Below are 15,962 nucleotides of genomic sequence, written 5' to 3' on the forward strand. Positions count from 1 at the left end.
GAATGCTGCTGAGATTCTGGGCTCGGAGATGAACACAAAGCTTGAAAAAACAAGGTTGAGATGGAGGCGCTTAAAACAGCTGATCAAGGCAATCAAACTATATCTGCCGTCACTGATAACTGCTAATGGGGTAGTACTGCTACTTCAGAAAGGAGACCAGGTTGACGTGGTGCTGGGTCTGGGCAGACAGCCATCGCAACCTCTGAACTTTTACTGCTATTCTGCTGTACATTATGCCCAGTGATGTATCCAAATCCAGTCTGTAACTTAACTTGTGCAATTTGAATTAAATTATTTGCAGACAATCATTAAAATAAAGCATAGAAATAGATAATTTGTTTCTGTATCATTTGTAGTGCAAATAACATTACATCATGCTATTTTCCTAAACAGATCCCAGTTATTCGCTGTTGATTTATTTATGGTCACTTTAGACATAACAATTCACATCCAATCTGTAATCTGCAAATAAACTCAAAAACAAACAAAATTGTGTCATAAACCCAAACAAATACATCACAGAATAAATACAATAAATTATGATTTCAAAAACCAGTCACACAGCAGTGTTTCATCTGTGCTTTGCTTGACCCTTACAAAACGTGAATGTGCTGATCTGTACAACATGTCAATGTGTATAAGCTCCTGGATATCATATACACATGAAACAGAATAAGGTGCCTTAAAAAGGGGAGAAGTGCTAAGCCTTAATCTTCTGCTTTCCTTAGTTCTTTGGTAAGAAGGCAGAAGGATGCAGTAGGGAAAAGCCCTCTTCCTTTATCTTGCCTCAGTGTTTATAATTAGCTTGAGCGTCAACGACTCCATGGGGAGGGAAACCTCTGGGTGAAGTCCCTGAGCTTGCCTGTTTAAATCCACGCCGTCCTTCAGCGTGATCTGAATGCTGCCAATGAATTTAGCCATGTCTCTGAAGATTGTTTTTTACATTGCACTGCCACTGTTGAAATACTTCAATATGTGTAAGAAGGGGAGACTTCTTATCCATGTAAACTGAAACTAAAACAACCTTACTGGAAAACAAATATGCTCACTTGCTCTCTCTACTCACCTCTAAACAAAACTAGAACATATGCCATATATTTAATGAGCAGAGTCAAGTTTTTTAATCAAGTCAAGTCAAATTTATTCATACAGCACATTTAAAAACAAACCACGTTGACCAAAGTGCTGTACATACCAATGCAGGTAGCTAAATTCACAAAAAGAAGATACATGCACAAATAAACAGATTATAGGCACCCCAAAAAATTAATCAGGAGGATTCAAACGCTAGGATATAAAAGTGTGTTTTGAGCCTGTAGTTAAAAGAGTCAATGGAGGAGACAGATAGAAAGATAGTAAGGGGCAGAAAGGGAGAATCTGAGGACGAGAGTAAGACGGCGTAAAAAACAACAAGATCAGACACATTTTCTTCTCTAATGCTTTAGACACTAAGTTTAAATTATTTAATAAATGCAAAGACTTACGAGCAACAGTATTGACATTCCCATCAGCTTCAGCTGTTTAGGGCTAATTAGCATGCCACCACTAATATGGTGAACATGGCAAACATTACCAGCTAAACATTGACTAGCTTTGTAGTAAATAGCAACACAAATTCTCTTGCCTCGGTCATTAAAGTGAGCAGAGAACAGATCAAGACAGCAAAACAAAAAGGAGACTTATTTATGTTCCCAAAATTAAAATAACATCTATAGATTCCAGAAATCAATAAAATAGTACTTATTTACTTTTGCATCCTCATGTTATTGTTACACATTCTGTTACAATTAGTTTTTTTGCTCAGCCGTCACTACTTGCTGTTGAGAAAGTAAAGAACAAAAGAGAGAGAGACTTAGAAGTCTGTGAGGGTGCGGAAAAAAGAACGAGAAATAGAAAGGAAAAGACAGAGAGGAAAATTAGAGTTCAGCAGAAAGTGACTGGTTAGATCAGTTTCAGGCCATCGTGCACAGCGCTGCGCTAATGTGACGCTGCTGTGACTCGCTGCCCTTGCCACCCATCGCCTGTCTGCACCAACACCAGCGGACATATACAGTTTCAGGCATGGTGACCTTCATGCTCTCAAACAGCATGTTGAGTCCAGATCTTCAGTTTTCCACTTATTTAGTATGTACACAAATGTGTTAGCTTGTGCTGTTTGCACAAGGCTGATAAATACATAAAATGCTCTTTGCTTCTGGTCGCAGTTCCTTCCTTCCTGGTCGCGAGTGATGGAAAAAGACAAGCGTGACCTGCGCCTGACATTCCCTGCTCTCATCCCGTTTTATTTTTTACTTCAATGTATGAAAGCCTCTGGCCAGAGCTGCTCTGATTTACTGCAGTACAAACATCTTTGTGTGCGTGTGTGCGTGCGTGCGTGCGCGTGTGGGTGTGTGTGTGTGTGTGTTAACTTTATATATGATTCTGAATATTTTTTCTCTATAATATCTAGTTGAGTCAAACGTTCTGTGTTTGTGTGTGCGTGAATTTGTGCGTGTGCATTGCTGCAGACATTTCTCTCCTATCAGGCCTAATGCTACATGACAGATGTAGATCAGACTGCTGGCTATTCAAGGCTACTCTCCTCACCACACGCACATACACACACACATGTACACACACACATGTACACACACACATGTACACACACACACACACACACACACACACACACACACACACACACACACACACACACACACACACACACACACACACACACACACACACACACACACACACACACACACACACACACACACACACACACACACACACAATCCGGTATTTTGTGTGGACTAGCCAGATCTTCCTTCGCAGCATTGTGGAGGTAGGTCTGGCAATGCGAGACTATAGATATAGATCAATACAAAGGATGTTTAAAAGATAAAGCATTTCTCTAATTACTGAATCCTTTAATAATCTGTTGGAGAAGTAAACTTCCATCCAAAGAGTTTTTTGTGGCTGCCAAATTTTTTTCTCCTCTCCGTGAACCATCACCTTATCGTGGTGGAGAGGTTTGTGTGTCTCTGTGAACCTGAGGGCTGTGTTGTCTGGAGCTTTGTGCTCCTGGTAGGGTCTCCCAAGGCAAAGTGGTCTCAGGTGAGGGGCCAGACAAAGAATGGTTCAAAAACCACAATGAAAAAGCTAAGCAGAGATGGAGTGACCCTGCCGGAGGAAGCCGGGGCCCCGTCTGGAGCCAGGCCCAGGCGGTGGGCTCGTCGGCCGAGCGCCTGGTGGCCAGGTTTGCCACGGAGCCCGGCCGGGCACAGCCCGAACAAGCTACGTGGCAACTCCCTCTCCATCCCATGGGCCCACCACCTGTGGGAGGAACCGTTGGGGTCGGGTGCGATGCCACATGGGTGGCAGTGAAGGTCAGGGGCCTCGACGGACCAGGCCCGGGCGGCAGACGCTGGCTCTGGGGGCGTGGGGCGTCACCTCTCTGGGGGAAGGAGCCGGAACTGGTGCGGGAGGTGGGCGCTACCGGTTAGATCTGGTGGGGCTTACCTCACGCACAGTCTCGGTTCTGGAACCGTACTCCTGGATAGGGGTTGGACTCTTGTCTTCTCGGAGTTGCCCAGGGTGTGAGGCGCCCGGGCGGGTGTGGGGATACTCACAAGCCCCGGCTGAGCGCCGCTGTGTTGGAGTTTACCCGGTGGGACGAGAGGGTCGCCTCCCCACGCCTGCGGGTTGTGGGGAAAACTCTGACTGTTGTTTGTGCATATGCACCAAACAGGAGTTCGGAGTATTCGGCCTTCTTGGAGACCTTGACTGGAGTCCTGCATGGGGCTCCAGTGGGGACTCCATTGTTCTGCTGGGGGACTTCAACGCACACGTGGGCAATGATGGAGACACCTGGAGGCGTGATTGGGAGGAACGGCCTCCCTGATCTAAACCAGAGTGGTTGTTTGTTGTTGGACTTCTGTGCTAGTCATGGATTGTCTATAACGAACACCATGTTCGAACATAGGGATGCTCATAAGTGTACCTGGTACCAGAGCACCCTAGGCCAAGGTCAATGATCGATTTCATAATCGTTTCATCTGATCTGAGGCCGTATGTTTTGGACACTCGGGTGAAGAGAGGGGCAGAGCTGTCAACCGATCACCATCTGGTGGTGAGTTGGGTCAGAGGGTGGGGAAGACTCTGGACAGACCTGGTAAGCCCAAGCGTGTAGTGCGGGTAAACTGGGAACGTCTGGAGGAGGCCCCTGTCCAACAGACTTTCAACTCACACCTCCGGCGGAGCTTTTTCGTGCATCCCTGTGGAGGCTGGGGGCATTGAACCCAGTGGACAATGTTCAAAGTTTCCATTGCTGAAGCTGCGGCGAGGAGCTGTGGTCTTAGGGTCTTAGGTGCCTCAAGGGGCGGTAACCCACGAACACCGTGGTGGACACCGGTGGTCAGGGAAGCCGTCCGACTGAAGAAGGAGTCTTTCGGGATATGTTATCCCGGAGGACTCGGAGGCAGTTGCAGGGTACCGAAGGGGCCCGAAGGGCTGCAGCCTCTGCCGTGAAAGAGGCAAAGCAGCGGGTGTGGGAGAAGTTTGGAGAAGACATGGAGAAGGACTTTCGGTCGGCACCAAAGTGCTTCTGGAAAACTGTTCGCCACCTCAGGAGGGGAAGGCGGGGAACCATCCAAGCTGTGTACAGTAAGGATGGGACACTGTTGACCTCAACTGAGGAGGTAATAGGGCGGTGGAAGGAGCACTTTGAGGAACTCCTGAATCCGACTAATACGCCCTCTATGTTAGAGGCAGAGCTGGAGGATAATGGGGGATTGTCGTCGATTTCCCAGGCGGAAGTCACTGATGTAGTCAAACAACTACACAGTGGCAAAGCCCCGGGATTGATGAGATCCGTCCAGAAATGCTCAAGGCTCTGGGTGTGGAGGGGCTGTCCTGGTTGACACGCCTTTTCAACATTGCGTGGAAGTCTGGGACGGTGCCAAAGGAGTGGCAGACTGGGGTGGTGGTTCCCCCTTTTTAAAAAGGGGACCAGAGGGTGTGTGCCAATTATAGGGGTATCACACTTCTCAGCCTCCCTGGTAAAGTCTACTCCAAGGTGCTGGAAAGGAGGGTTCGGCCAATAGTCGAACCTCGGGTTGAGGAGGAACAATGCGGATTCCGTCCTGGTCGTGGAACAACGGACCAGCTCTTCTCTCGCAAGGATCCTGGAGGGAGCCTGGGAGTATGCCCAACCGGTCTACATGTGTTTTGTGGATTTGGAGAAGGCGTATGACCGGGTCCCCGGGAGATACTGTGGGAGGTGCTGCGGGAGTATGGGGTGAGGGGTCTCTTCTCAGGGCCATCCAATCTCTGTACAACCAAAGCGAGAGCTGTGTCCGGGTTCTCGGTAGTAAGTCGGACTCGTTTCAGGTGAGGGTTGGCCTCCGCCAGGGCTGCGCTTTGTCACCAATCCTGTTTGTAGTATTTATGGACAGGATATCGAGGCGTAGTCGGGGTGGGGAGGGGTTGCAGTTTGGTGGGCTGGGGATCTCATCGCTGCTCTTTGCAGATGATGTGGTCCTGATGGCATCATCGGCCTGCGACCTTCAGCACTCACTGGATCGGGTTCGCAACCGAGTGTGAAGCGGTTGGGATGAGGATCAGCACCTCTAAATCTGAGGCCATGGTTCTCAGCAGGAAACCGATGGAATGCCTTCTCCAGGTAGGGAATGAGTCCTTACCCCAAGTGAAGGAGTTCAAGTACCTTGGGGGTTTTGTTCGCGAGTGAGGGACAATGGGGCGGGAGATTGGTCGGAGAATCGGGCGCAGCGGGTGCGGTATTGCATTCAATCTATCGCACCGTTAGACGAAAAAGAGAGCTTAGCCAGAAGGCAAAGCTCTCGATCTACCGGTCAGTTTTCGTTCCTACCCTCACCTATGGTCATGAAGGCTGGGTCATGACCGAAAGAACGAGATCCAGGGTACAAGCGGCTGAAATGGGTTTCCTCAGGAGGGTGGCTGGCGTCTCCCTTAGAGATAGGGTGAGAAGCTCAGTCATCCGTGAGGAGCTCGGAGTAGAGCCGCTGCTCCTTTGCGTCGAAAGGAGCCAGTTGAGGTGGTTCGGGCATCTGGTAAGGATGCCCCCTGGGCGCCTCCCTAGGGAGGTGTTCCAGGCACGTCCAGCTGGGAGGAGGCCTCGAGGAAGACCCAGGACTAGGTGGAGGGATTATATCTCCAACCTGGCCTGGGAACGCCTCGGGATCCCCCAGTCGGAGCTGGTTAATGTTGCTCGGGAAAGGGAAGTTTGGGGTCCCCTGCTGGAGCTGCTCCCCCCGCGACCCGACACCGGATAAGCGGACGAAGATGGATGAAATTTTTTCTCAACTCCCCCTGACTTTTTCTCACATTTAACTCACTTTTCCAAATACAGCTGAAGTGCTTTTGTCAGACTACTACTAGCGCTGATATGAAAACACTGGTTTTAGTGCTCGGTAACTGAAGAGTTTAGAATTGGAGCTGCCACTGCAAAAGCTTGTTGCCACAGGTGGTGACTCAGGGTTAAATTCTTAGTCCTCAAACTTTGTGAGAATAAGGATCAGACGCAATCATTATTCAATAACAAAAATACTGCAGAACAACATCTCTGCATCTTAAAAAATCCTGAATTGTGTGTGTGGCCTGAAGAAACATAATTGGGTCTGATTTTAAATGTACCATTTAAAGTTATGAGCCAGTTCTGTCAAATCTGTATCATAAAGTCTAACAATAAAGTTATTATGCATAAGTGTTGCTGGAGTTTTACAACTACATACTTTTTCCCTTCTCCATTTAACTGGAAATAGGTGTTGTGCCAGAAATCCCTACTCTGCTTCTACAGTCCTGTATCATACCACATTAACACTTTGCGGAGGTACACCAGCTCAACAATTATATAATAAGCATCTTAAAAGCGCCCAACCCATAGTGGAGTGAACAGGGAAGTGGACACCCATGCCTCCTAGTGCCCCACTCAGTGGGGACCAACTTGGGCTCAGAGGGAAATGGTCCATGTTGGACAGCTAAACATCCACAAATGTTCTTCTGAAATGCTGCACGGACCCATCATTAGGCCACTCTTTGTTATTTGAAGCCCTGCTTTCTTTGCTTCACTGTCCTGCTACTCTTGTCCCCTTATGCTCTTTTCATCACAGTTAATACCTTGTGTTGTCTTTGTATTCCCTTTCTGTTGTCTCCCTTCTCTCTTTCTCTTCCTTACTATCTCTCTGTGTGACTAAATAGGTCAGAGTAAACTGTGTGTGTGTGTGTGTGTGTGTGTGTGTGTGTGTGTGTGTGTGTGTGTGTGTGTGACTAGACAAAGAAACACTACTGCATTCTGTCACATGTGTTCTGACAACCAGGGGACCCACCGGTACACTGTACTGTACTCCCTCATGGAGTTATGAACATGTGGGTAGGTGTGTGAGAAAGAGAAGTGTGAAAATATTTCTCACACATACTGTGATTGTGATACAGACATGAACAAACCCAAAGACACAGTTATATTCCAGTGATCTCACTATAGCAGTGCATATACTGTAAACACAAACAAAAAAATGTCACCACTGTAACCCAATTCTTAAGGTCATCCTCCACTTAGGAGTGAATTTGAGTGTGTGTTCAAGTGTGTGCATGATTGGGTTTGTGTGTGTGTGTGTGTGTGTGTATTGAAAGAATGCATGCATACAGCTATATTTGTGTATGCATAATTGTGTGCATGTAATGCTGCCATGCATGTGACATCATGTGTGTGACTTAGCATCAAGTGGCTCACAGTGCTATGGAAACAGTAGGCGCTCCCAACCCCTGCTGTATCATCCCTGGCTGGCGCATTAGTGTCAGCCTGGCTCGGAACGGTCACAGCATGTTCACCCTGCGTCCGTTGGGCGGAATTAACCTTCCAGTCTGTCAGAGGGGGTTTGTAGAGGCAATCAATAACCCAGCCCACCATTAAATAGAAGCCAACTAAGTGATAATGGCTGGAGAGTTGGAAAACCAAATCAGTGCATTAAGTATACACTGCTGCAAGCTGTAGCATCAGACTTTCCTATATTCCTTTACTATATTCGGTGAAATTAAGAGATACTGACAAATACGTTAAAAGCATTTAATTATGAATAGTTAGTTTCCTGATCCCATGGATCATAAACAGCATATTTGTTTAGCAACTCATTGGGGGTGGCAAGAGTTGGTTTACTCATGTGATTGCTTTCTTCAACAGCTCAGTCAGTGTTAAACCAATCATAACAAAGCAGTGAATCAGAGAAATAAAACGTTTTCGCAAAGATCTTGTTGGGGCTTTGTAGAGTAATGTGTTGATACCCAGCAAAGTAAGGTAGTTCCAGTTTGATAATCAGTTGACACAATTGTCACTGAAAGTCTTAATAAATGGGCATACAATGTTAATGCTGCATATCAATGTGCAGGACTAATATCACTTAATCATCTTTTGGACCAACCTTTTCAACTATTGTTCAAAACAGGAAAATGCCCACTACAGTAGTTAGGATTCCTATTGCTGTGAGATGATTTTCAAAAACAGAGCATTAAGATGTGCGCACTACTTTCCATGTCCACATTTTTTAAATGGATGTTGCCATTCAACAAGGACAAAAACAAGCAGGTATCTAGGTATCGGTTTTGGCAAAAAGACCGCAATCATGATCACAAATGTCAAGGTGAAATTGTCAAGTCAAGTGGATTTGTCGTAAATTATTTCAGAATTTAATTATTGCAGAAAGTGATCAGAAACAACATTCTGATAAAGTAGACCCCAACTTGTATGTTTGGGTTAAGTTTGGACTTGCCAGCGGAAACACTGGGCGTCTGACTGGAATGCACAAATCATGACAGAGTGCACGATTGTGTGTGTGTGTGTGTGTGTGTGTGTGTGTGTGTGTGTGTGTGTGTGTGTGTGTGTGTGTGTGTGTGTGTGTGTGTGTGTGTGTGTGTGTGTGCATGCGTGCGTGTGTGTCTTTCCTGAGGCAGTGACCTTAATCTGGAGCACAAGGGTGACACAGGCTTAGACCAGACAGCGACAGCGATGACCTCATGCATCAAAACATGCACGTGCACACATCTCTCCATGTTCAGCCTTACCTCTGGGGCTATGTAGTCTGGAGTGCCGCAGAAGGTGCGTGTGGTCACTCCTTCTGCCATGTTCTCTTTACACATGCCAAAGTCAGCAATCTTAATGTGTCCCTCGGAGTCCAGCATCACATTGTCCAACTTCAGATCCCTGAAGAAGCACACCGGCATTCAAAACATCCTTGAAGATGTTGACTTTTCTTTTAGAATTTGTTTCTGCAGGTGTCAATAATATCACTGCCAATCCTAGATACTTTTAATTCATATACAATTTATTACAAACAAACCCCAGTTGCTGCTGATGGGTGTTTTCAAGGCCTATAAAACATTGGTTGTTTAAGAAAAATGTTTTTATAGGATGATTCTGTACTGCATGCTATTTATTGCAGAAAAAGACATTTATTATATCACAAAAATTCTGCTCATTACTTTAAATGCAGCCACAAAATTTAAAGAGCAGCGTGCACTGTGTGTATGTTGTGTTAATTGTTTAAACTTGTTAATGCTCACCTGTAGATGACTCCTTTAATGTGCAGGAAGAAGAGACCTACAGCGATCTCTGCTGCATAGAACCTGCAATAACAACCACACATTTACAAACTTAAAAACACAAAAAAACTTAACATTTATTTGCAGAACACTTATTTATTCCAGTTCTATCACATATATCATCCTTATATACATGTACATAAAGATACATACTGTATATACATTGCTGCAGTAATAATGCAGCATGCATGTAGAAGAGGTTAGAAGTTTACATGTTTTTACCTTGGTAGCAATATACAAAGATGTTTGAGAAAACTAAAATAATAATCATCTTAAACTAAAATGAACACGGAAAGACAATTTGACAGTAGAAATGATTCACTCTACAGTGGGATTACACCATTTGCTAGTAAGTTGATATGTCTTACACTGCCTGAGGTTCCTTGAACTTGCCCACTTGTTGGATATGGTACATGAGGTCTCCCCCATTCACATACTCCATGACAAAGTACAGACGGTCCTGTGGTCATAGAGATAGAAGGGATAGGAGAGAGGGTTTAGCGGTAGATGGGGCATGGGGTGGGTAGGGAGAGAACAATATGCAACATCATTTTGCACAAACAAACAGTAAAGGTCCACAAAATCTGTGATTTACACAACATTTCTATTCACCGATGGAGCTTTAAATAGAAAGATACAGCTCAGTGTTGCAGCCTCCCCTAACCTTGCTGTCTGGTCATTCCATCATTCCTGCTACACTTTCCATGACAAGGTGACCTAAAAAGCCCACAACAAAAGCGCTTCATGGAAAAAGAAAACACTAAAAACAGACATCTGTCAGGAGACATTATCTCTGTCTTATAGTGCTGGTCCCTTACTGCCAATGACAAGTTTGGCCTGACCCTGGTCTTGCAGTGTTTGACAGTCCCTCACTAACAAAACACACTTCTATCGGGTTTGAAAAAGCAGATCTGACTCTGGACTTGTGAAAGCTCCGACCCTCACGGCACTATGATGACAGCCCCCAGAGCAAAATGCACACTGCACCTTCTCTAAATCTCTGTAAACTCTCACATTCAACTTTTCTGTAGTCTTTAGTATCGTAGACGTGGTGGTGTTCACTCAATAATGTGTCACAAAAGATCCTTCAGCTAGATTTCACCCGAATGGATGCTGCTCAGCAAAACAGATGCAAAACATAACTTGTGTATTTCAGCTAACTATGCTAAAATGTCAACTGTCTATGTAAAGACACCTGACTGGGGATGCTAAAATGTTTTCTCTGTGTGATGTTTAAATCATGAGCCCAACTTTACACATTTGATGTCCACATGCTGTGGTGCTGTTTAGGGATACATTGTGTGTGTGTGTGTGTGTGTGTGTGTGTGTGTGTGTGTGTGTGTGTGTGTGTGTGTGTGTGTGTGTGTGTGTGTGTGTGTGTATATGTGTGTGTGTCTTCATGAATTTTCTCTGTCTGCCTGCTGGTGCTACAGCTCTAATAAGCTGCTAATAGTTCAGCTCGACCTCTCTGAGAAATCTAATTCCAAATAGACGTTCAATTTGCATTCACAGCTAAACAATGGCTGGGTAGCTTAAATAGTATAGCTATGGTAGATAGATACCAAGAGGCATTCTGATTAGGTAAAAAGTTGATTTCTTTCACATCTATTACATCAATACTTAAATGTAATTGAAGAGTGGGGCATGACAAATTCACATGGCTGCCATTTGTATATCTTCATTGGGTTAAAAAAAATGCAATATCTCAAAAAGTCCTCGCATCAAAGTTACCAATCCCTCCCTTTAAGTTGCCTACCATCCTTCCAAAACAAAATTTTACAATTTCATCAAACCTCTACATTTACTAATTCAACTTGATTTGTCCTAAATGCACCAGATTTCCCCCCAAACTTGTTGTTCCTGTCTCATTTATGTCTGCGTTATATCAAACCCTTGACAGTTTGTGTTGTTCCTGCTACCGCTACAACAACTACCACTATGACTACTGCTACAGTGAAACTACTATTACTACCAATACTACTCCAGTTGTTGTTAAAGGAGCACTGTACTAATGTCACATATGGAGCTCAGTTTACTAATAATGGGGAGTCATCCTGTAAAAACAGTAGAATAATGTTTTCTGAGGCTCTGGAGGACCTTTGTCAAATGTAAGAAATAACCCTGATGATGTCACTAAGGTTATCTCAGCTTGGGCTTGGAGAATACACATTTTTTAGGGAGGCAGGGAAGGTTATTGTTTAGATGTTATCGAGTTACATTAAAAGAAATGTAGGATCCATGTGTTTTAATTCTAGGGATTAAAAGTCAGGATTTCTCAGCCTTCACTCCACCATTTTAAAAACTCTTTCTCTAAAAAGTCCCGCAACTTTATGGAGGTGCAATACTGAATCCCTAGGGTCATTACATTGCCAAATTTGACCTGAGTAATATTTCCATTTTTGGGTAGTTGTAAAAGCAGAGCAGTATGAGATATATTTCTATGATTTAGTAAACATACATGGCAGAAACTAAGACTGAGTGATGAGTGCATGAGCGTGCATGACACGCATGATAAGTCTGCCTTTGTGTCTGTTTTTATATAAGCAAGCACAATTACACTTCTAAGGCTCAAGTGTGTGTGTGTGTGTGTGTGTGTGTGTGTGTGTGTGATACCCATATTTATACAGTATGTGCTTTCAGGCTGTGTGGTCTGGTTTTAACATGACTCAAAGTCAATACACACGTGCATGCATGCACAGACACATGCTTTTGTATACAAGCGCACAAATCTCAGCCTTCTAATTAGGGTTTGTTTGTTTCCCCTTCTCTCTCTTTTTTATTTTTTTATTTCATTTTTTTTAAATTGTACTTACATACACGTCCTTTACTGCTCTCTGCAACACTTTATGACTGAGCTGTTTAGCTAAAAGCCCCTTCATGATTTTATCTGACCTGACTTGGAGTGAATTGTCCTGATGCGTGTCCAGGAGCATTTTACCTACCACAGTCTGGAAGCACGAGTGGAGGTGTGTGAGGAAGGGCGGCTTGTCCTGTTGGGCCAGGACTCTCTTCTCCACCATGGTACATTCCACGTCATCATCTTGGATCACCACATCCTTCTTCAGAATCTTTATTGCAAACAGCTCTTCAGTGGCCTTCATCTCTGCCAGCATGACCTGAGGAAGGGAAGGTAGGAAAAGATCACTTCTATGTATAACCTATTTCTTTCTTATTCGTTTAGCTCTTGTGCGGTGTGTTACTAGTGACACTAAGAGCTCCACTTTAATTATTTATTTTTGAGCTGATCACAGCAGCCTCACCTTGCCGAAGCTCCCTTTCCCCAGCACAGCCAGGAAGGAGAAGTCGCTGAGTTTGACATGGTCCAAGCTGTTGTAAGGCAGCTGGCTGGATTGGCTGTCGTCTGTCTCGGTAATCACCTTCTTACCTGGGCCTAGCTTGGCTTTCTGCACTCAGGGAACAAAGGGTGGTGTGTAAGAAATACACATTTTCTAAAGCAACAGCAGCAGCTTTGATTAACACACACAACATAAAGCTTCACGGTGTTGTTCAGACAAAATGACTAGTTCCTGAATTCCTAAAAGGTGGACCTTGTTTTGTTATATGAATTAAATGAATTAATACTGAACCAATGACAAACTTGAAAAAAGCAAAGAAGTGACATGTGATAAACACTTACAGGCCAACACATCCAATTTCCCTGTTTGTATGTTTTTTTAACTCACACTAATTTGTCACTCACAGCCCCAATACATATATTGATTGAAGCAGAATTCCAAAATTAATGGAATGAAATAAGATTGTGGTGCCACCGTTGAGCAGATCCACACAAAAATGGCTCCAAACAAACAGATACAATGTAATAAAGTGTACTGAATTGCAGCAAACAAAAGGATACATTGGCATGTCTGTATTTCATCTTGTCAAATTATTGACGAATAAATAGCAAAAGCTGTGACCCAGCCTTCTTAAAATATATACAATATATTAATAAGTAATTCTTATTTAAACAAAAAAAATTTAAACTCAGTACTGGGTGTTCTTGTTGGCTTAAAGGAGGAAAAGTGAGAATGATGACAAACTATTACAGTAAGTAAAAGTACCAAAAACTTTTTGCAGAGAAAATAAAAAACTAAATAACTAAAAGAAATATGTTTCTTTAATGAGGATCAAAAGTAGTAATGAGGACATGCTTGAAACCTCTTGCATTAAAACATAAATAAATGTATGTTTAGTGGACATTTTTATCTTATGATTGCATCTGACATATTTTGAATTTAAGCACCTGCATAACTGGAAACAGGCTCAACATTATTTTTAACCACTACTTACATCTAATTGTGTGGTAAAGGCAAAGGCTAAAAAAGCTATTTCAAATGTTGACATCAAACCTCACAACTGCAGTGATGATTTCTTCTCTGGGAGAGTTGCATGGCTGCTAGAGTAATACTAATAATACCACATGTATGTCTGGTCCTGACAACAATCTCTCATGTTCGCCAGTACAGTATTTGCAAAAATGCAAAATAAAACTCTTTTATGGCCTTCCTTCATGCCAAAGTCATGCGTAATCTCCCAGTATGCAAGATGCTCCAAGATGAAAACTACAGTGCATTATGATGAAAAATACACAACTCCATGGCAGTCTGAATGCTAAACAACTATCAAATACAATATTATTTTTCATACTTTTTTTTTTTTACTTCTCTGCAGACAACCAACACAACCAATATCACCATGTCCAGTATTCACACTCATCCAAGGCCAAACACAGAATCCAAACTCATGCTGATCCTCGACACCAAAAGGTGTAATTTACACCCACATGCTACACAGAGTTTAGCTTTAGCAAGGATTATGTTTCTTGTTTTTGTGCACTGTCATCCCACTGTACCTTTACAAGAAAGTAAGCAAATGAAGGTCACTTTAGCATTTACTACACTACATGGTGACAACAATCTCTGACTGTTTCATACAAAATATTGTATAAAAGAAATCTCTGATGAAGACCAACATAAGTTGAGTGGAGAAAATCCTTTAAGTGATGAAAATTAAGTGATGCCTAATGGCGTTTTTCCATTAAATCCATTACATGGTACCTGCTTGACTCGCCTTGACTCTACTTCGCCGTTTTCCATTACAAAAAAAAAAGTCCCTGGTACCTGCTAAAAGGTGACGTAAAAACCTGCAGACTACTGATTGGTCAGAGAGAATCCTCACTAATCACTGCGCCATCATTGCTAGCGACAGACGAGGGTGTCCTGAACAAAACCGCCATGTTTAAATAGTGTAGCCAGCTGTGGGTTTTCTGCTACCTCCAGCTTCATTTGAAACAAAATTTGTCTTCTGGCTGTGGCAACAGCCACATGCCGAGAATCAAAAACAACACACCTCCGACGTTCTGTGTGTGTGTCGCGTTAGGTCACGGCAGTTTCGTGCGGCGTCGCTATGATGACCAGCCACGCTTGCCTCAGGCTCAAGGGGGTAAGCGAGCATCCACAAACCGTAGCTCCTATGGAGCCATTTTGTTGATAACAAGCCATCACCCGCCGTTAGCATCCCACTGACTGGCATTCATTTTGGCGCCACTTTGACAGCGAATAACTTTACATCTGAAGCATTTAAAGACTTTATTTGTCCATTGTTTATTTCTAAAGAAACTCAAAACACGGCTCCATTACCTTGTATCTCACGTTATGGCTCCGTAGGAGACGTTTTTGTAAAAATAGGCTAACGATTGTGTCATAACCACGCGACTTACTGTTGCATAGTAGAGGAATTACCATACAGTGCAGGAGAATCTCGCAGACATTTTCGACTCACATTAGCTGTTTAAGTTTAATTACTAATGTTAACTAGAATTTTAGTTAGCAATAATTAGCCTGTGCCTATGTTATCTCCTTACATATACCTACGCTCTTCATCTCTGCAAGATTGGGAATGATTGAGATTTCTCTTGGCACAGCTACCAGAAGACTTACAACTTTCAGACAGGTTGCTCACATCTACGTCTACGTCGTCAAGCTCAGTTTGAGGCTGCGCAGTAACGCTCATTACCGGAAAAGTGCTTCTAATAGACTTCACTGGTTTCAGTCCATTTTTTAACTGTCTATGCTCAGGCTAAATCTGCAATGGAAAATGGAGGACAGGGCACCGCGGCCGAGTCGAGCCGAGCCGAGTAGAGTAGAGCAGGTACCATGTAATGGAAAAACACCATGAAATGGGTGATATCCAACAGGCTAACATCATAAATTCCTTGATTTATCCCAATTTACCTTCGGGAATCACTTACTATGTGGAATTTTGAGAAAATCCTTGTTGTTATTGACAACGGTGGCCGTTGAGTGAACTTTATTGCTCACGCTTGCACACATGCGAGCAACTTGGGC

The 15,962-nt window shown here is 43.6% G+C and overlaps 1 protein-coding gene across 1 annotated transcript in view; it reads right to left on the reverse strand.

Annotated features, from left to right (window-relative positions):
* prkcaa (protein kinase C, alpha, a) overlaps positions 1-15,962 on the reverse strand; it is a 155,948-nt gene that overhangs the window by 30,151 nt on the left and 109,835 nt on the right. Inside the window, 5 exon segments of the mRNA XM_028593335.1 lie at positions 9,079-9,217; positions 9,577-9,639; positions 9,984-10,075; positions 12,558-12,731; positions 12,876-13,019. Coding sequence (XP_028449136.1) covers positions 9,079-9,217; positions 9,577-9,639; positions 9,984-10,075; positions 12,558-12,731; positions 12,876-13,019 — 612 coding nt within the window.

The sequence above is a fragment of the Perca flavescens genome, chromosome 2 (assembly GCF_004354835.1).
Source record: "Perca flavescens isolate YP-PL-M2 chromosome 2, PFLA_1.0, whole genome shotgun sequence".
NCBI lineage: Eukaryota > Metazoa > Chordata > Actinopteri > Perciformes > Percidae > Perca > Perca flavescens.